Genomic DNA, 22,702 nt, shown 5'->3' with positions numbered 1-22,702 from the left:
TGGCAGTAGCTAGTTGATAGAGTTGCAAGCTCTTTCGGCGAGGGGAGGGGTGAAGTTCCTGCAGGACTGCTTAGTGTCTGGGTAGGTTAGTGACCTTGTGCCTCAGAACTTGGATCACTGGGGGTGGGAGGTTGCTCAGTGACCATGAGTAGCTAGCAGCTAGTAGTAGCATTGTTCAAAGCCCTACAGGGTACTCAACCATGTCACATATGTAGTTGATCGCAGTAAATGCCAGGTCCAAGGTACTTATCCGAGGCTACCCCAGCAGGAGTGCACAGTCTCCTCAGTGAAAAGTAGGCCCCCCTCAGAGCACACACTGGTCGCTGTTCCTCGCCCAGGCCTGTATCACTGAGGCAGTCCGTAGTTAGGTCCCTCCAGCACGCAGACCTGGCCCCTGCATCGCTCCCCGTCTCCAGATCAGCATCTCACTTCAGGCCCACCGGGGGCTGTGTGCAGTACTTCAAGGTGGCCATTGCGGGACACATCACTGTCCTTACTGTGATTGGTGCCCTGGACAGGCAACAGAGGGAGAGCCCATGTGCTGCCGCTGTCTCTCCCATCATGCACAACAACCAGCAAGGCCTAGTGGATGGGTTCCCTCAACCCTGGGGCCCAGGCGTTAGCCAAGCTGCTCTCTTCCAGTCCATACTCCAATGATTATTCACCACCTCCAGGCCCGGGTGCATTTAATGGCCTCTGTTTGCAGCCTCACCAATGTCGCAGTACATAGGGAGGTCCCATCTTTCTTCATCGTTCGCTCCCCATCTCAGGTGTGTCGCAGTAGGCTCTAGACAAATACCGGGCAGCAAAAGTCAAAACCGGCTGGGCTGCACTCGTTCCTTGTCCCTCCCAGCACCCGCTCTCCTCAGAGTCTACCAGCCGCTCTCTTTATGAGCTTGCTGGGCTGCGGGCGGCAGCTGCCATCTTGAGAGAGGTGCCACAGCTCAATAAGTAGAGGCAATATTTCTCCTGTTTTCTGTGGCTCCTCAGGCACTCTGAGTGCCCTGGTGTTCTATGACATTCGGTTCTGGGCTTTGTGGGTGGCTATGGGACTCCTGGACCACTTGCAGCCTGTTGGGTGCTGCGGAACTCTGTTAATCTGCTCCTTCATTGGTGCCATTTTGGTCACACCCACCTGTTTTTCTATTTTGATGGCCAGTGGGCAGGGCTCCGTCTTGTAATAAAAGGACATTATATGCAAAGTGAAACAAATAAAAAACAACAAAGACTTAGCACACTATCACACAAATAAAAATCATGTCTGGAAATCAGTTATCAGTAAAGTAAAACATGTAGATACAGGGCTTATTTACATTATTTAATGGGAATACAATATAGATGGGATTAACTATTCTGGACTGGTATCACCCAACCAAATTTCTAGCACAGTGAGATACAAACCTAGTATTATCAGGTCAATATGCACCTGTGGAGCATTATTCCAGGCACAATAAATGTCCTTTTATGCTTTCATTTATCATTTGCTCTGAGAAGATGGTAAATGGAAGCAATTGGGGTCATAGGTAAGGAGCGGAAGTTGTGGACTGTGTTTGGGTAGGACAGGTCCCTGTTAGATCCCTGAAGTGCCCAGGGCCTGTAAATCAAATGCTACTAGTGGGCCTGCAGCACTGGTTGTGCCACCCACATAAGTAGCTCTGTAATCATTTCTCAGACCTGCCACTACAGTGTTTGTGAGTGCAGTTTTAAACTGCCAATTCGACTTGCCAAGTGTGCCCACTTGCCAGGCCTAAACCTTCCCTTTTTATACATGTAAGGCACCCCTAAGGTAGGCCCTAGGTAGCCCCATGAATAGGGTGCAGTGTATGTTAAAGGTGGGACATATACTTATGTTTTTAACATGTCCTGACAGTAAAATGCTTCCAAATTTGTTAACATGGGGACTGCCTTTAAATATTATTAAAGTGTAGATTTCCTCTGGGAGCAGATAGAAATATGGAGTTTAGGGTCTCTGAGCTCACAATTTAAAAATACATCTTTTAGTGAAGTTGTTTTTTAGATTGTGGGGGTCAGGCTGGCGGTGCTCCCATGGGCATTCTGACCGCGGCTGTACCGCCGCGGTCAGAAACGGAAAACCGGTGGTGTCCCGCCGGTTTTCCGCTGCCCTGGGGAATCCTCCATGGCGGCGCTGCAGGCAGCGCCGCCATGGGGATTCCGACCCCCTTACCGCCAGCCTGGTTCTGGCGGTTTTGACCGCCAGAACCTGGCTGGCGGTAACGGGTGTCGTGGGGCCCCCTAACAGATTTTCAGTGTCTGCACCGTCGCACCCTTCCCACTCCGCCGGCTCTATTCGGAGCCGGCATCCTCGTGGGAAGGGGTTTCCCGCTGGGCGGGCGGGCGGCCTTCTGGCGGTCGCCCGCCGCCCGCCCAGCGGGAAACTCAGAATAACCGCGGCGGTCTTTTGACCGCGCATCGGTATTCTGGCAGTTCCCGTTTGGCTGGCGGCGCCCGCCGCCAGCCAAACTCAGAATGACCCCCTGTGTGTTTAAAAATGCCACTTTTAGAAAGTAGGCATTTTCTTGTTTAAACCATTCTGTGACTCTGCCTGTTTGTGGATTCCCTGTCTGGGTCAATTTGACAGTTGGCCTGTTTGCACCTCTCTCTAGACAGTGACACAAAGGAAGCAGGGGTGTAGCCTGCATACCTGATGAGCCAGTGGTCACTCACACCTGAAAGGGCTGTGCCTGCCCTCACACAATGCAGTCCCTGACCCCCTGTTGTGTGTCTGGGGCCTGGCATGGGCACGGCAGGATCTCACAAACAAGAGAGACTTTCCTTTGAAGTAGGCCTACTTCAAAGGAAGAAAGGAGTATAAGAGGATGTTAGACCTGACAGCCTTAGGGTAGTCACCCTCAACTTTTTGCCTGCCTCCCTCCACTTTCTGACATTGTTTTTGCTGGTTTTAGGACTCTAACCAGTGCTAAAGTGCATATGCTCTTTCCCCTAAAACATGGTAACATTGGCTTATTTTATTTACTCATAAATCCCTAGTAAAAGTGCACTACATGTGTCCAGGGCTTGTAGATTAAATGCTACTAGTGGGCCTGCAGCACTGATTGTGCCACCCACATAAGTAGCCCCATAGCCATGTCTCAGGCCTGCCATTGCAAGGCCTGTGTGTGCAGTTTCACTGTCATTTCGACTTCGCATTCAAAAGTACTTGCCAAGCCTTAAACTCCCCTTTTTCCATGTGTAAGTCACCCCGTACGTAAGCCCTAGGTAAACCACAGGGCAGGGTGCTATGTAGGGAAATGGCAGGACATGTGCCTGTGTAGTTTATATGTCCTGGTAGTGTAAAACTCCCACATTTGTTTTACCCTGCTGTGAGGCCTGGTCCTTTCATAGGCTAACATTAGGGCTACCCTCAAGTATTGTTTGAGTGGTAGATTCTGATCTGAATGGAGTAACAAGGTCATATTTAGTATGGCCAGAATGGTAATACAAAATTCTGCTGACTGGTGAAGTTGGACTTAATATTACTATTTTAGAAATGCCACTTTTCGAAAGTGGACATTTCTCTGCATTTAAACCTTTCTATGCCTTCCAATCCACATCTGGCTGGGTCAGTTGACAGCTCCTTTGTGCATTTCACTCAGACGACCCCACACACAGGATGCTCAGTCATCACACCTGCACACATCTGCATACTGAATGGGAGTTCCTGGGCTGGGAGGGTGAAGGGCCTGACACTTACATGTCAAAGGTCATTGGCCTGCCCTCACACAATGGACTGCCAAACCCCCTACTGGGACCCTGGCAGACAGGATGGAACTGAAAGGGGACCTTGTGCACTTCTAAGCCACTCTTTGAAGTCTCCCCCACTTCAAAGGCACAATTAGGTATTTGAACAGGTCCTCTGACCCTACCAACTTCTGGACAAGATACCACTGGGAAAGTAAGTTTGAACCAGAACCTGCAACCTGCCAAGTGGAACTGCCCAGTTGCCCAAAGGACTCACCAGGACTGCTTTTCTGAGAAGGACTGCTGCCTTGCTGTTGCCATGCTGCCTTGCTGCCCTCTGGCTCTGCTGAGAAGTGCTCTCCAAGGGCTTGTATTGAGCTTGCCTCCTGTTTCATGAAGTCTCAGGGACAAAAAGACTTCATCTCTGCAAAGAACTCCTTGTGTGGCGAAATTTCGACTCGCAGCCTGCCACAAACAACGCACAGCCTGCATTGCGGTGAGAAAATCACTGCACACTGAACTGGAATGACGCAGCCCGGCTCTCCAAGTGCAGATCAGTGCAGCGCCAGCATTGTGACCGGAACTTCGATGCAGGGCCCACTGGATCGAAGCATCGCCCACCGTATCGACGCAGCTCCTGTGACTTCGTCCTGCACGCCCAGGATTTCTCTGTATAATGCCGGGGGCATCCAAATACCCCACAACCCAAAGAGGATCAAAGTCTGTGCACCGGAAATTGCCGCAGGGCCCTGGCTACGTGAAAAATATCGATGCATTGTCTGTGGGCGCCCAGAGAAACCGACGCAAACCTCCCCAATTTCCATGCATCTCCTCTTCTGCGGTCCCTTCTGGATAATTTAGACGCAAAGCAGGTGCTTTGTGCTTGCAAGAGACACTTATTACTTTTACGAACTTTAGACTCTTTTTATAATTTTCTAAAGTGATATTTCAACTTGTACTTAACAAATCATGATTGTTTTTGACCTGCATTTAATCAGATAAATATTCAATATTTTTCTAAACCTGTATGGTGTATTTTTGTGGTGTTTATACTCTGTTATTGCATGACTTGTTGCACAAATACTTTACACATTGCCTTCTAAGTTAAGCCTGACTGCTCAGTGCGAAGCTACCAGAGGGTGGGCACATGATATTTTGGATTGTGTGTGACTTACCCTCATTGTTTGGACAGGAGGGACCCTGACTGCCAACCAAAGACCCCATTTCTAACACAGGAGCACACAGAACCCCTAAAAATGAGATCACTTCTGGAATCAAGAGGAACCTCTGCCAAGGAGAAGATCTGAAGAGCTGAGAAGTGCTGCTTCTATCTGTGACTATGCTTTGTTGGGCTATCCTGCGGTTGCTGCTTCTGCCTTTGAAAGGGGACAAAGTCTGGACTTTGTTGTATATTCCTGCTTCAGAAAAATCTCCAAGGGCTTGGGCTGAGCTTGCCCCCTGTTCTGAAGTCTCAGGGCCATCAAAGACTTTCCCTAACAGCACCTGGACTCTCTGCTGAGTCTCCTGCCCTGACAAGTGGTGCCTTATCCAGTCCCTGGGCCCTTTAAAGGGGAAGCTGGCAAAAATCTAAGACTACAGACTTCAGATGACTCCAGACCAAGGCTGCTGCCATAATCCCGTGACATCATCTGCAACCGACTCTGTGGTCCTCGCTGGAGTGCAACGACCTTTGCAGGCCCAACACCGCTGCAGCCCCGCCGAAGTCTGCAACTACATAGAAGTCACTGCACCACGTTGTGACCGAAGCCACCTGAAGTGCTCGGATTCAGTGCTTCGCACTGACACCACCTCTCCTCCACCACTGTGCAGCAAGGACCCGAAGCCTCTTCATGATGCCTCCGCTCCTTCACCCTGACTTCGCGCACCAACTTATTCTCACAGTTTACTAAGGTACTCTACCTGGAGGTCTCTGTGACTCTGTACCCGGCACCATTGGCATTGGATTGTTAGGAACGACTCCATCGCAACTCCGTGTTAACACCTCATTGAAGCATTTTGTGTTTGTGTTTAAGCACTATTTTTTAGATTAATCTTTAAAAATTCATAACTTGACTTGTGTATGTTGGAATTTTCCTTGTTTTGGGATTGTTTTGTTTAGATACATATTGGCAATATTTGTAAACCTGTGTTGAGTCATTTTGTGGTGCTGTTACTATATTACTGTGTGTGTTGGTACAAATACTTTATAACTGGTCTCTGAAGTCAAGCCTGCCTGCTCGTGCCAAGCTACCAACAGGGTGAGCAGGGGTTAACTGATGGTAATTCTCCTTTACCCTGACTAGAGTGAGGGTCCTTGCTTGGACAGGGGGTAACCTGACTGCCAACCGAAGACCCCATATCTAACAGAGGCCTTTTGGATACCCTAAGTCTGGCCTTTTGGTAAGACGGCGGGGAGTTTTTTTTCCAGACAGTGGAAGTGTATTGCTAACTGTGAGAAAATAAATCATTAAGTTGGGTAGCTGGTAGTCCATAACAAGTCTCTTTACAGGCTTCAGTAACTTAAACCTGAGTTAATCCCTGGGTAGCTATGGAACATTGCAGATAGACTTAATTTAAGGGTAATTTAATGAGTGCAATGGTACCAATATGACAAAAATCCAATAAAGGTAAGAGGAGATATGATTTTTGAAACTTTGATCTAAAAATAGAATAAAAAAACACTTAGCCCCAATGTGGGTCAACAGGGTTCAGCCCCTATTTTACCTTGGGACTTAGTCATTTTTCTGTAAGTCAAAATTCTTCAGCTGTATCTGAGGAGGGCATCATGATGTTTTAGATGAGGTCCCGGTGAAGCTGCTTGTTTTGGTGAGAAAAGATTAGATCATAAGAAATTAAAATTTCATGCAAAGGGAAGTTTTTTCACTGGCTGCATACTTTTGGTTTCATGCCTTGTCAAGACTTTTACTATCAGGGTCTAGCCCCAGTCATATTGCCAGCTGACCGGCTGGAACATTGTATTAGAACTTTACTGCTGGTCACCCCAGTGGGAACATTGCTCCGGGACTGGTTTTGGCTTAAGGGAGCCAAGGCCAATACTGTAGCACACCAGCACACTGGGAATGCGCATAGTCTGTAAAGCAGACGATGAACATTCCCAGGGTGCTGTTCATGGAGCCCCTGGACTTCCCACGGCATGGTCGTGGGTAGTGCAGTGTCCTCCCTGTAGCCCCAGCACTCCCTTTCTGCAAGCTTCTTTATGGATGTCATGCACAGCATGGTGGCGCAGAACTCAGCACTACCATCGCTGAGCACAAGTTCAACCGCCGTCAGCCCTGTTGGGACTAACGGCCTCCTGGCAGTTGGAATGCCAGGGTCATAGTGTGGCAGTCCCACCACCAGGAGTGCTGTAGTCTGACCCCCACTATGAGTCTGGTGGTCCTTGGACCACCAGACTCATAATGAGGCCTTTAGTCTCTTATGAAGAGCTTAAAAATCTTCAGTAGCGCAAAGATGTGGGTTGTATCCAACAAGGGATCCACAAGGCCGGATTAATTCTCAATGAGGTCCTGCTAATTTGATTTGCTGTTGCAGAGAACATCCAAGCAGGGGAAACCTGTTTCCTCAGCCCAGCAGCAATACACCTGGGTGGATCAGTTTGTCAGGTTTATCCCCATCCTGTGGAGGTTTTTTGAAGTCCAAAACGTTTTTAAGTGTCAGGTTTTCAAGGATTTTAGGAGAAGTCGAATTAGACTGAGCCATTGTTCTCAGGACCTCAGGAACAGCACATGGGGGTCAAGACTGAGTTCAGCAGAGTCTATAAAAAGGGACCAGGTCAGGTCCAGTTGGTGTTGGGCAGTTGGTCTCTTCAAAAAAAAGGACGCTTCGAGCTTGTTGTGGCCTTGTAGCTGACACAGGAAGTCATCTCACTGACCCTTGGAGTCCACTTCTTTGTTGTCTTAGGTAGACGTGGGAACAGGTCCAGACATTCAGGTATCTACAGAAGTTTCAAACAGCAGGTACAGTTCATCTTCTCTTCTTCCACAATCCAGTAATGTTCTGAGGAGGGTGCCAGGTGATATCGTATTCATGCCTGGCACTAGCTTGTGGGTGGGTGTGACTTCTGGCCATTCTTTAATCAATGGGTTAAAAGTTCCCAGGAGTGACCCTTCCCACTGTTGCAGCCATTTCTGTGTGCCCTACTACAGACTACCCCACAGAGAACAACATTTACTAAATTCATGCTCAAGAAACTCATTTACACTGGCGCAGAGCATTTGTGCCCACCGAATGGTGTGACCAGGGAAATAACCAATCCCCTCCTGCTTGGTCACTTCAAACAGTTCTGTGAGAAGATTTCTCAGTGCTGGCTTTGGTGAATGCCTGATTGATAGGACAAAAGAAGTGAGCTGTGAAGTTGTTATCAGACATCTGCTTTTGACAGAAGTGGTCCCTTAGAAGTCAATTAAGTTGATTGCCACAGTCCAGATGCTCTTCCTGCCTGAGGAACAAACATCTCCCAACAACCAGATTTTTCTTTCTGTTCTGAGAGCATTTTCACGTCTCACCAGGGCTAGTCACCAGCCAAGTGACACTTTGAGGCTACTGCAAATTAGCCTTCAGGGGCCTCAGGCAGGGAACATGCCACATTCTAAAAGTCTCTTTTCCTTAGCATTTATAAAAATCCAAATTCACCATGGAGTTGGGTTTTTAATAAATATTAAACAGTCCTATAAATAGTTCCCTTACTGATCCTTAGACCTAGATAACAGAATTAATATGTATTATTGCTTCTGATTGATTCTCTATGGGCTAGGCATTATTACTACAAGGGAAAAAGATTTTAGGTGCTAGTCACTATATGGGCTTGTTAGGTTTGAATTTCTACATGTCCTGCTTGTAAATAGCATGCACTCTGCCTTGTGGGCTACAAGGCCTTCATAGGGGGTGATTATTCATGTTTAAAAGGGATTAATGTGACAGGTCTGCTAGCAGTTTTAAAACATCAGCAAGTAGGTTACAGTAGTAGGCCTAAGGTCATGTTTGTCTTCTCACTCTAGAGGTAGGAACAGTAGTGCTCTTGTCCATAGGTGACATTTAACTTTACATGCCATGGGTATGTTCTAGGAATCATATAATATGGTGTTATAGGACAGTTAAAGGTGACAATAAGGGTTTTAGCCAATATCCACATGTTTTGGGTATCAGAGCACTTGCACTGGAGCCTGGTTAGAATTGTCCCAATACACATTGGCAAAAACCAGCACCATTAGTCCACACAAAATAAGAAGGACCATGTAAAAGAAGGTACTTTCTCACACAAACATTGCTGAAGCTGGAGGGAGGAATCCTACACACTGAAATGAGTAAAATAGAATCAAGAAATTCAGTTTGGCCTTTTGCTTGGCAAGGTCCTTCTGATTAGGCTTCGTGAAGTCTTCCAAGTAGGAGTGGTAGGGATGAAGGGTCTTTTGTCTTTTCATGATCACACTCTGTTTGTCTGATGACAGCTGGGTGCATACACCTCAAACCTCTTTATTCCTCGTTCGTGGCTACTTCAGGCTTTAGACTACCCGGTTGCACAGGGCTTTGCTGTACACAACAAATTGGTCTGGCGAACAGCCTGTGAAGACCACTTGAAAGGAAAAACACCTTGAACTGGTTCTGAAGATAAACATAGTGGATACACATCTCTTGGCTGCTTCTTATCTGTAAAATGGGAACAACAAAACCTCACTTATTGTTCTTATTCCAAGTCATCAAATGCCAATGTAAGAAGTCCTTTACAGACTATTCAGAGGACTGATCTTCAACTATAGTGTGCGTCTGCCTGATAGGCAATTTCCCAGAAGTGAACAAGATATCAGCTCAGTTCAACCTCTTGATGAAAGAGCTCTATATGTGCTCTGAAGCATCTGGTAGACTGACTGCCTGCTGGAAGAGGGAAGGAGCCTGTTACCCTGCATATCCCAGGTGTCTATAGAATATCCAGAGAAATAAGACTGAAGTGATATGTTGACACAGTATCTATGGGTTTTTCATTACATCATAGTGGTTCCTGGTGGGAACTGTTAATACTCAGGTTCATTCAGGTTTAGTCAGGGCTGTGATCTGAGGTCACTGAGGCTCAGTCAGAGTTGTGATCCTTACTCAAAAAACAGCAGCCTGTACGTGGCTGGTTCGTTAACAGATTTTAGCTGGTGTGTGGCTGAATTGCCACAAGACGTTTGACCTGTATATATCTGCATTGCCATCCCAAGTGCACTCTGTACTCTGCCTCATCACAGGCTAAAGATCAATCTGTGCCTCACCAAATAAAGTCCAGCGAGTCTGCCCGAATATGACCACACTGGATCCAGGGGAGCAGCTGTATAGGGCTTAATTATTTGTCTAGTGATCAAGTCTTCAGCTGCGACCTCTGCTCCCAATCACTCGAGATCAAACGAAAATCACTGGGAACCCCTTCGAAGGAGGAAACTGGATCTGTGCATGCCAGGTGTATGTTTCAGCAGCAAGCACAGAGATCCCAGATAGATTTGCTGTTAATGAGTCATCTCCCAGAAGTCGGAGAAGGGTGAGGATGTTGAGAAGGCAGCCAGGCTGAAAAGACTTCAAGAGATTGAGTGCAAGCATTTAGAGGGGAGATCTGCCCCAGGCCCCAAATCACACTAATACTCTATCCTGAAAGAGGATTGACCCAGTTGAAAAGAAGGGGGAGCCAGGGAGGGATGACAGATAGAAGAGCAGCTCTGCCTAACAACACTCAAGATTCTAAATTTTATTGTGACTATATTTGTATCTATTATTCCGTTGTACTATACATTAAAGTACTTTTCTTTCTTGAAGGTCAATGGGTTGGACATTCATTTATTGTGCTGCTGTGTGAATGTTTAGCTCTGAGCACCCACACATTGCCTATCTGAGACTCCTGTGACTCCTCCCATCAATACCACTGAGAGCCAAATGCTGAAGTTATACTTACCCAGTTTGCAGGACATCATAGGTCAATCATCCCAACATGCACACACTTGAGGCCCATTGTCACTGTGTGCCCTGTGGCCAACAAATGGGTTCTGACAATTGGAGCTATGTTCTTCCGCATCCTGACAAAAAAAGTGTCCAGTGGGCCCCACATCTAGTTGTTGAACATAGTCCAGCAAATGTTTAGACCAACCTTTCTTGGGGTTCATTTTTTTAGCTGTTATCTTGTGAGGGATGTCATTGCTGATAGAGGTTGCTATTTTTTTATTCCTTACCTTATGGTTAGTATTCTTTTCTATTTTAAGCCACCTAGGACTGTGAACAGGTCTATAAATAATAAAAAATGCACATGGGGATTTCAGGTGTATCACTCCAACCTTGGCAAGCTACATGCATTGATCATACAAATCTGTTTAAAGATAGAGATAATCAATATCAAAATATATTACCAGAAACAAGGGCACTCAGCCTGTGATTATGGCATACGAGTGGCTTTTATTGGTAGCATTTGAGAGTGGTTTTCTGTTGTGAAATCAGTCTGTACACCATAGCTTCAATCTGTTTTAGCAATATACAGATAGCACTGGGCTTTATTTGGGGGCACCATTACTGTTTGCAGTAGCAAAGAGTGGGCAAGGTTAACACTCTGTCCTACAACTTTTTTACATTCACTGCATTGACCTGATGTTCAATCAGGCTGGCACTTTCCTAGGACATGTGATCCTGTCTTGAGCATGATCCTCATGTTCAATTCCTGGTCTGCAATATTCTTTGAACCTTGATAATGAAATAGGTGGAGGTCGATTCATTCACAGCCCCCAATACCACATCACTCCAGAACACTAACGTTTAATGTATGCCACTTATGCAATCTATCATCCTTCCCCAGAATATTTGTCATGGCATTTAACGTTGTGTAGGACTATTTCTCTACATTTGGCATTGGGGCCCCTCAGTATTATTCCTCATTAAGTTTAGGAATTCTTGTACATTTTTACAATAAGATGATCTGGCCATGTGTGACTCTCTTTCCTAACTGGCAGGTTGAGCTCTTCTTTCTGGGATTCAGGCATTTTTGTCATCTGTCACATTTTTTGCCCTGTTAGAAGAGCCTTGACTCCCATATGTTATTAAATGTAGTGAAGGTATATGCTGATACAATGATGATTCTTGCCACAAACCCATGCTACCGATAGGAATATACAGAAATGTGCAGTACTTAAATTTACATTTAGACCTCAAAGCTGAAGATAGGGAATGTGAATAAGCACTTTACCATTCATTTACATTATATGTGATTTAAATGCATCAGTTTTGTGGGAGAATATTGCATGCCATTTGGCGACATAACATTTTCCAAAATGAAAAATTCATAAGATTTTGTCTGCATGAAAATATTTTCTCCATACTGAGTAATCATAATGTTTTGGTAGGTTAATGTTTAATGACATTTGTGAGCTCAATATGATTTAAAGTGAGAAATAGTCATCCATTGTGCACAATCCATAGACTTGAATAATGTTGCTATCCTAAATGGCTTTGACTTTCAGATGATAGTGATAAGTGAACACTCCAGTTTGAAAATATAATTTTTGGCATTCCACTAGGGGCATCCATGAATTTATGTGTTTATTTTGGTAGCATATCCATGTTTATTCAGATGTTATGTCAATTGGTGTGTAATGAACAATTTACTAGCTGTCCATTGGCATTTTGTTAACAGATGTAATAAAATTCAGACCTGTCAGACAATTATTATGGGGTACTATACAAACCCCGAAGTGTACTATATCGGCAATTCAAATATTTTTTCTTTCTTGATTACAAGTTCTAAATGAATGTAATAATGTAATTAAATGTTATTAGGATTCATTGACTGATGTAAGATTTCTGAAGTGGAATTGAGATCTAACTGTTTTGTGTCAGAATTCCTACCAATATTTTTGTTTTTAAAACAACACAATCATCTGTATATCTGTCCATGTATTCTAGCTTATATAGTTAGTCACTGAAAAAAACAAAGGTTATAGGGACATTAAAGTTATGTTCTGCATTTACTTGTACAAAACCATAGAAAGTTTGGACAGTCCTAGAGTTATTGCAGAAAAGGGCTTTCTGCTTGGCAGGTTTGGCACCAACTACCATTATGTAAATGGTGGGAACAAAATGGGCAAAATACAACCCTTCCTAACGCCCCTGCTATTAGAAAAAAGCTTTGTGCAGAAGCCATCTGCCCCCCCACCTCATAGACGCTGAATGTCACTGTGGATATCTGCCAGAAATAAGAACAGGGCTTGGCCAACCCTCAGAGACGTCATTATGGATCAACGCTTAGCCCAATTCACCTGATCGAAGACCGAGTCAAGATCCATGAAGCTCAGGAAGTTCAAGCCTTTTTTGGCCACAGTATATTTTTGAATGAATAAGTGCAAAGTCAGGCTGTGGTTGATGGTCCTAAGGCCAGGCCTGATTCCTTACTGCAGATCAGACATTATATTGCTTTCCTTTGCCCAAACCAACAGCGTTTGCAGGATCGCTTGGCCTACCACCTTGACAGTTATATCAACCAAGAAGATGGACCTATAAAATCTTGTGTCAGCCCGATCTCGTTTTTTTAAAAATGGGGCGATGGAAGAATGGGCCAAGAACAGGTAGAAAACAGGCTGGCGGCTGCGTTTAAAACTGTGGTCAGTAGTGGGCCCGAAATATCAATGTACCTCCTAAAAAGATCTGCAGGGACTCCATCGTGGCCTGGAACCTAATTAGGCACTGGATGGCACTTACCACTTCCTCAGTCGACAATGTGATGTTAAGGTCACCCGTGTCCCTTATGGCATCCAATTTGGCCATGGGTTCTAAGCTTAACTCAAAGGAGTAGTTGTGGGAGAAATCCTCAAACCACTGAACTTCATCAGTTACTGAAATGAGAGTAGGGGCACCCTCAACTGCCATAAAAGGGTGCTTAATAGTTCTCCAAAAGGAGACGCTGTCATTGAGATCACTAGCTTTCTGTAACTGGTCCCAGATATCGTCCTTGGAGATTCCTTTCTGGGCTTTGTGGTCTTTTTATGTATGGCTGGTTGGCAGGTCACTTCAGTTCTATCCCTTGGGGAATATTTAAGATTCTTCAGCAAGTCACAGTGGGATTTAGACCAGTACTCATCAAACTAACAATGCCCCAAGGAGACATATGGCCTAAAGTTGGGACAGTAAGACCTACCCCCACTTTATTGCAGAGTATAGAAAAAACATGCAAAACCGGACTATGGGCTGAGTCAGGTTTAAGGCAGCAACCTAACTTGTTACTTACCTGCCAAAAAAGGTTTCTACAAAACACCTCTGGGATCACCTTCATCAAATTCAGGCATCTGCCTTGGTCTACATGGGCATGGAGGTTTGTGGGAGGAGCTGACAAAGTGGAACTATGTTGTCATAGCTTTATTATTAATGCTAAAGGGTTATGATCACTCCAACCGGTCCACCGAGTCCAATAGTCAACTAAAAAGCTGGTAGGAAATGAAGAACTCACAATGTAGTCCACAATGGATTCATAGCCCTTATCAACATAAGTGAAATTGACCCGAACTCTAGGTATGGCCAGGTTCAAAGACTGAATTAGTAGGTTTGCCTAGTTCCCTAGAATCGAATCTTCAATGTGAGTAGTTGTGGAACCTACTTCCAAAGGGGGTTCCTGAAAAATCTGGCACACCTTAAAACAAGGATGGATTGAAGTTATCCAAGGTGACAATTGGGGTATAAGAGATGAAACTGAAACCGGGCACCAAAAAGGAGTCTTATATTTCTCTATGATCTTGCACATATATGTAATGACATTGGGGCAAGTGGAGTGTCCATTTAGGTTATAGATATTTCAAATCAGAAAATTAGTTTTCTCAGGAAAAGTGAGTAATTCTGCCCCTACATATAAAGAGTTTTTTAACCAGTAAACAGTTCAGGGTCAAACAAATTAGGGTTCACAGCCCCATCTTAGCATGCCCAGAAGCAGATGGTATGCCTGGGTGAAATGGGGGCCAACACCTTAAATGAAAGGTGTTGTCTTAACCGCCCAGAATTCTTGAAGAGCCAGAATATGATGTGTCCTAACAAAATCAAGCAAGTGCAAATTCTTGGCCTTCTCCTCAGCCTTGCAGTCTTTCAGGAAAGGAAACTAAGAGGTCAACCCCAGGCAATAGACAAACACCACCCCCTCTTTTCAGGGCCACATCTTCATCACATTCTGTGGGAGGTAGTCAGTCTATGTCCTCAAGTGAGCTGAAGTCCTCAAATCAATTAGAGCAAATGAACTGGGGGAGACTTCATGGAACACCTGGGATGGGCCTCATGTAGGACTTGGTCCTTCTGAGGGAGAATTTACCTGGGCAGTCTCACATGAAGCACTGAGTCTGGCCTATAAAAGAATCTAAGTGGCCACACCCCAATACCTGTGGTAGTGCCTTCCAACCCCTCAGAAAAGACCAAAGTTCTCCCAGCAGTCCTGCTGTTTCTCAAGGTCACCACTATGTAATTGCCATGGAAGGGTTTAGTTCCTGCCCCACCCAACCGATCTTTTGTATTATATTAATTTGAGTGTAAATATTAATTTTCTACACCTGCCCCCCTGGTGAACCAATTTGTAACTTTATTTTTTAACTATGAAAGTTCTTCAATGGCGTCTGATTTAAGTGGAGGCATGTTTACTAAAACCACCACATAAGATGTGCAGTCAAGAGGAAGATTCATTTGGTTGGTATGACATGGCCTGACGTACACCTGAAATGGCCCTCATTTGAGTCCTGTTTGAGGCAAGAGGCATAAGGGGATGGCCTGAATTAAAAGCATGAGACAGTGGTCCCACCCATCAAGGTCAGCATTAGAGTTATCAGTAAAAGGTCCCATGACCTGTACAGCTGAGGGCAGTGACAATAGGGGAGGAGCCACAGGACTCAAAATTGGAAGTTTAATAGAAGTAGCAAGACAGCCCTGAAGAGGACCACCAGGATTAACTGTATTAGAAACACTCATGGGCTGGTCATCTAGGCAGTCTTAGTGAATACAAAGGTTACATGGTTGTTTGGCCAAACAATTCTCCAAAAGTCTGTTGTTAGTTACAAAAAGGTTTGTAACCTGTGTGTTTAGTGCAAAAACAACATCTTTAATATTACTAAGGTCATTCCTCAAGGACCCTAAAATAGCTCTCAAACCATCCAGGCATGTGAGTACAGGGGCAATAGGGCCCAGGCCAGTATGAGCCCTGTCCTTTCCCCCTTCCTCCCCAGTTGCAAGGCTATGATGGCTGGGCGGCATTGAGGAACACTCTTAGTTGGCTGTTAAGCATTCCTAAGGCAATCCCCTAGTAACCGTACCTGGAATGGTGGGGAGCATTGGCATTGAATCCCTAAAAGTTGGTGTATTTGCATAAATAGAGATTATTGTACTAAGGAAAGTGCTGCTTGACTTTCCCTTTTAGGTTTGGGTAATCTTGGGGTAAGTTTCTTGTGGTTAGTAGCCTTGGGTGCCTGTAGCATAAAAGGATTTCTCCCATGATGGAAAATGTCTGCGACTTCCACTATTAAATCCTCAATTGCTTGAAGGGTACAATTCTGAGACGCATGGTGATGAGATGACTTGGGCTCCTTCCCAGCGCCCAAAGGGTTATTAACTGCCTTTCTTTGACCCAGGAATAAAGAGCAGTGTCACTAAGCAACAAACGAATGGAACACGGAGGACAAAAGGAGGAGAAGACTTCACAGTTGCACTATAGGGAACACAGTGCTTCCCCAAACGGAGTTACCAGAAAAAGAAGAGAGAACAGTCAGTGGGCTAATAAAGGGCATAAGAGAGTGGCCCTGCCCTGCCTCTTCCTGGCACTGACCGGTTGCAGACGGCCCTCTCTTGGTCTGGTCTTTGCCCGGGCCACGTGGGGTTGTTGACAATGTACACTTTATAGTGCTTCCACAATTGGGAGCCCCAGGGCAGTCTGGTAGATGGAGTCCACTCTGATGTGGCTCCTTTGACAGTGAAATTTACTGACGTCCTGCATGAAATGTTGACAGTGTGTGCTTTATAGCGCTTCCACAATTGGCTGTCCCAGCGAAGTCTGGTTGATGGAGTCTGATCCAATGTGGCTCCTGCAGCGCTGAAATTAACAGGCATCCCGTGTGGCACGTTGATGATGTGCGCTGTAGAGCAGAGTAGTCTGTGTGACGGAGTCTTCTCCAATGTGGCCCCTGCGGCGGTGAAGTTAACTGGCATCTATACACTGCAGCCATGTTGCTGATGAGACTCAAAATACATTGATTAGGCCTGTTTAGGTCTTGAAATTCAACTAGGAATCCAAAAAGAAATGTCCCCTTTCTTTTTCTCAAAATGTAAATCTGTAGCATGTTAACCGTGTCTGCACTTTGGATAAGCATGCTTACCTTGAACATAAAAAAGCCATTGATGCAATTTTTCCCATATCTTTCTAGGTCTCAAACACAAGCAGTATCATTTTTGGCCATGTGCATATTTTTTTCTTAAACTAGAATAATTTTCTTGAGACTGCCTTAATGGGATTCAGGTTTTGAAAAATCCTGCTTCCCTAAATTATTTACTCTCTTAGCCAGCTGGCAGGTCAATACCTCCATCTCAACATTAGGCCCATTTGGAGGGAATAGCATTGTCCTAATAGAGAGAGGGGTGGAAGATATCTACTAAGTAGCTGTCTGTCTTTAACACAACAGGACATGCTTTTCTCAAGTAAAAAAAGGCAGAACTCTGGCAACACTCAAACTAGGGGTTCCATGTGAAGTCTTTAAGTGAAAAAAAATGTTGGAGAGCAGTCATGTTTAAAGAAGAAATCTTTTTACCTCTTTGTTGAAATCACCATTTTGGATTTTTTTTAAATGTTATGCAGGAGGGTTTGTCAGTGTGTGAACTGCTTCCAGATAGTGTCAAGTAGGAATTTAGGTCCATATTTATACTTGGTTTGTGCTGAATTAGCGTCATTTTTACGCTAATTCAGCGCAAACCTAACTCCATATTTATATTTTGGCGCTAGACACGTCTAGTGCCAAAGTAATGGAGTTTACGTCATTATCTGGAGGGGAAAACCTACCTTAAGCCAATAAGATGCAAGGTAGGCGTTCCCATCCAGAAAAGGACGATATGGCCTTTGCACTATATTTATCCCCCCGTGCTAAAACCCAGCACAGGGGATGGGGGTATTAAATAATGGCGCTAAGCTTCCTTATCACCATTATTTAATGCCTGTGTCTGGGCAGGCATAAGGGGACCTGTAGGCAGATTTCCATGGTCGGAGACCGTGGAAGGTGCCCACAGGTGCCCTTCCCTGTCGCCAGTGACACCCCCACCCACCCCTACCCACACCAGGTAAGTCTGGGTGAGTATTTTGTTTTTTGCCAAACACCGCTCAGGGGCCCTTACTTGGAGCTCACGCACGGTGCTGACCCCAATATCCATGCCCAGGGGACATTTGTCTTCTGGGCATGGCTATTGGGGTGGTGGCCACGGCTCCCGTCTTTACTAAGACAGGAGTCATGTCCATGGGGCTTGTGTGCCAGAAAATGCAGCTACACTGCGTAGAGGCAATTTTCTTTCCTCTAAACAGTGTAGCGCCATAATTTGGCGCACAAGGCCTGGTTCCCCCTACTGCTCCCTGGCCCTGTTAGTGTCCTTTACAAGGTCCTTTAACAGGGCCTTAGCGTTGGCTAGCGCCTCTCCATGTACATGGAATGGCACTTGCCGGCGCTATACTTTTTTACGCAAACCTGCGCTAATGCAGGTTTGTGTCAAAAAGTATAAATCTTCCCCTTAGTGTGATATGGCATATCTGGATTTGGTTGAGAATGGCACATTCTTGAACTCTCTAACTCCATTTTTAAATCTCTGCACCAGAAAAAAACTGAGACAAGTGTCGAGAAGCATATGGTCACACAAGCATGCTGATGAACCCCTCTCTGGAGTGGGAGGACTTCTTAGATGTCTGTGAACTCTTTCCTTGGAACAAGCGGCATTAGCTGTCCCAGTGTGGGGACTGAGCTTGCTGAAGCCCCTGAAAGAAACATGTGCCCTTGGTTTCCTGGCGGCTAGTCCTAGTTTGCTGTGATGTAGAAGTGGTACACCAGGATGCTGCTGAGCAAAATGTTACCCTGCAAATGGCAAGGAGACCTGGATGTCTGGGGAGTGCTAGCCGTAAGAGTAGTTGGATTTGAATGCCATGAGCTGCCGCTTCAGGACAACTCCAGGCTAGAAGACTACCAGGATACAGGAAAGGAGGGCAGCTCCCATAGTACCTTTCTTCTCACTGGTGCCAAAAGGAGGAAACAGAAAAAACTATTTAAAAGAGCATTTTTTAAATCAACTAGAAGCTGTTCCAAAAATGTAGGGGTCAGGAACCCCTTAGCACACCTGGTGCCTGTCATGTACTATGAAGACCCAATAGAAGAAAACCATAGTAAAAACAGCCTATCGTCGCTCCAATTTAGGTCAGCCAGTTCAATTACAGTTGATATTCCTTTGGCAATGCTGGCTAAATTTGATCCTAGATGGGATAACTACATCCTTTGTGTGGTGCCATGCACTGTGGGACCTCCTGAGAGAGCATGGAATCCTCTGCCACTTGAGCAATTATAAGGGACAGGTGGAGGAGCTAGCCTGACTAGCCTGACTAAAGTGACTTTAGGGTGCCCAAGCTGTCCACATAGAGCAGTCCACACATGGGCAAGGACAGAGAAAAAAACAAACACTGATGGACCACCTTGAGAAAAAGGGAATACTTTCAATCCCATTGTGGTTGCATCAGGCACCTGTGAACAAGTCACCACATAAACCCTGATGGACATGGTTAGATTTGTTTATCTCTCTTCAGTATTTCTCTAGAGACAGGACCCTGTTGATGTTTGGTCTTGTGTATTGGTGGCTACACAGGAGCAGTTGTGAGCTACCCATAAGCACGCTAGTACATTTTTTCACATCCTAGGTCTCCCTGGGACCAGCAAGCATTCTCAGCTCTTGGTCGTTTCAACCGAGGGTCTGCAGTGTATGGGCCTCAGTTCCTAGGAGTATTAGGCAATCTGATTAACAGTAGGAATAATAATCCCAATTAGTCCACAGCAGGTTCAGATTTTCCTCTTTTACAGCCAGCCAGAATTAAGTTTTGGGTCCAGGGACTTGGCTTTGGATTAATGGACCTGAAATAGATGATGAGAAAAAAAGGTTCACTCATCCAATCAAATTCTTTACCTTCTCTCCATAGATGGTCTGCGTACTTGGATTTACAGCCCATCTGTAAAAAAACCTGTAATTTCTCGCCCCTTTCAAGTCCATCCTGAAACATTTTTCAAATACTATTGTTTCAAAAACTACTGACCGGATTCACACCAAACCGAGTAACATATTTGCATGCCAAGTATGGTGTAATTCAGCTGAGCCATTTCTTTCAGTAGATGGGAGAAATGATTTCTGCAGGAGTTAAAACGGGAAAACTCTCATTTTGACAACTCCTATTTTCCCCCCTCTTGATGGATCTGCCATGCCCAACCTAAATTTGAATGTCTTTTATTGGGAAATGTGCAGATTCATTGAATGGTGCCAAAGTTATCACAAACAAAACCTCTCCAAAAGAACATCTGCCTTCACTAAAACCACAGAGGTTTACTAGTGGTAAATTTCACATACTTTTAGGAAGTTGTAAAAGCACTAATAAGAGACAAGTTTCAAGGTTGTTAGCTGAATCATAAACTTCATACCATCTTTCCCTCCCCAACTTTAGCTTGCATGGAGTGTGTGATTGGTTTACGCAATTTAGTAGCACTTTTCTATTAATTAGATATGCCTATAGAATGTATTACAAAACGCTTTGATATTTGTAATGTTTGATTATTAATAAATGTATATTGATGAATATTTTGTCGATAAAAAAATGGATCATTTGTGATATTCAGTGATTCTTGAGAATCTTACCTTACCCGAATAGATCAAAGTCGTGACAAGTAAAGATTTCAAAATGTAATAATTGTTTCATAGAACCTTGATATATTTATACCCTTGTTACTTTTTTCTCAGCATCTCAAAGAGGAACCTTGTCTGCAATAAAACGTTCTAAAAGCATAAACATATGTTTAGCGAATTTAGAATGTGAGCCGTTTATGAAAGAAACACAAACCTCCACTAAGGACTATGGTACCCCACCCTACCTGGTCCACATATGGATGCATTTAAGTTTTTGTTTTTGTTTCATGTGTGGTTTTTATTATAACTCTATTGCTATACATCTAAAACAGCCACATAAATAATGCCTTATCAGCAAACGAGTAATGGAATTTCAATGTCTGGCCTGACCAACATAGATTATGCTATTTTAATGTCATTCTGTTAATACTAAACTATTTCGGGGATCATACTAATGTTGAACTTATTGCATACTTTTTTTTACTTCAAACAGTATTCTGAGTAATGAAGATGGCCCAGGGGCTTATGAACTCCATCTTTCAGTGAAGGACTACTGCTTCGCTAGAGAAGATCGCATTATTGGAATGACAGTCATCCAACTGCAGAGCATGGCAGAAAAAGGTAGCTGTGCTTCCTGGTACCCTCTGATGAAAAATATCTTTATGGATGAGACAGGCTTGACAATCCTGAGAATTCTTTCCCAAAGGACAAATGATGAAGTTGCTAAAGAATTTGTAAAACTCAAATCAGACACTCGCTCTCCCGAGGAAATCTAAAATGTGAAAGCAATGAAAGTTGTCAAATCCAGGAACATAGATACATCAATGCGGTGTTGGTGTTTGAATAGTGCATGCATGTGCAAATCAGTGGGAATGTTTATTAAAATATACATCAGTGTTTGCCAGTACCTAAGGATTATATTTGCAAGATATGTTTAGGAGATGTATACATTTCATACATATTTTGGTCTTTGGACAAAATTTGTTCAAATAAAGTGCCAAAATTATGTTATCAAAAAAAGCATTTTATTGCAGATTTTGCAAGTTAGAGTTCAATCCTCTGCTTCAACATCTACACATATTACATTCAATAACCATTTGATTAACCTTTAATTTGGATTGTTTTCTCTTTTTTCTATTTATTTTCTATTGCTTACTGCCTCCATTAGGTTATACACCATTTTTTTTAACTTCAGCTTTCATTGCTAAAAAATACTAAAACTCATTTTTACCATTGTTATATCTGAGGACTTTCACATTAGCATTTGTAGTTTTGTAATTCCCAATCTGATCTCTAGTAATGATTGTTTTGCAAACAAACTGAAAAAGGTGGCACACTTTTATGTAGATCTTTTTCACTTTTTCTGATATATCACTGTGAAGACATCCAGTTACAGCAATCCTAAACTTAGCATTGATAAACAGAGTTTATTATTGATGTTTGATATACTGAAATAACATTGATCTTCAGAAACTGCCAAAGTGACATTGCATTTGTATATAACTAAATCATTATCTATAGAAATAAAACTGACATACAGTTCAGCCCATTTTCTTTACATGATGTCTTTTTTTAAATGAAATAGAGATGACTGAATTGGGAGATGGAAGGCTGGTGTATGGATCATTTCTAGAATTAATTATGCAGTTAGCATTTTAACTATTGACAACTATAATTGTTGCTTTACATACTTAGCTGTAATACCAGTTAAGTGTTTCTTTTAATTTTTTCAGAAAAGTCCAACAGTTTGTATTTATGCAACATTACTATGTATTGCACTGAGGGAAAGTCATGTCTTGTAAATATATTTAGTGAGACATTGTAAAATAAAGTATGAAGAAACTGTGCGTGCAATCTATTTTTTGTAATCCTGCTATACAATAGGCCTTGACAGTATTTAGTGGGCAACTGTTTCTGCAGATTCCAGCACTTCTAAAGAATTTTACGTTCAACTTTATCAGGCAGAAATATGTCAATAATTGAGCTTCAAGTAAAAGCCCACTGACAGGAGAGTGGGGTTTATTTTCAACTGGGACATCAAATTTAATTAGAAATGAATAATTCACATGCCCACGATTTTTTTGGTTAATGTGTGGTTTAAAAAAACATAAAG

General features: G+C 43.8%; 1 protein-coding gene across 1 annotated transcript in view; it reads left to right on the top strand.

Annotated features, from left to right (window-relative positions):
- Positions 1-22,440, top strand: part of UNC13C (unc-13 homolog C) — a 1,168,779-nt gene extending 1,146,339 nt beyond the window's left edge. Inside the window, exon 33 of the mRNA XM_069222447.1 lies at positions 21,083-22,440. Coding sequence (XP_069078548.1) covers positions 21,083-21,365 — 283 coding nt within the window. The 3' untranslated portion in view covers positions 21,366-22,440. The remainder of the gene's footprint in view (positions 1-21,082) is intronic.
- The last annotated feature ends 262 nt before the right edge of the window (positions 22,441-22,702 follow it).

Source organism: Pleurodeles waltl, chromosome 3_1 (genome assembly GCF_031143425.1).
Source record: "Pleurodeles waltl isolate 20211129_DDA chromosome 3_1, aPleWal1.hap1.20221129, whole genome shotgun sequence".
Taxonomy (NCBI): Eukaryota; Metazoa; Chordata; class Amphibia; order Caudata; family Salamandridae; genus Pleurodeles; species Pleurodeles waltl.
The sequence above is the reverse complement of the archived record's forward strand: the minus strand, read 5'-3'. Positions and strand labels throughout refer to the sequence as shown.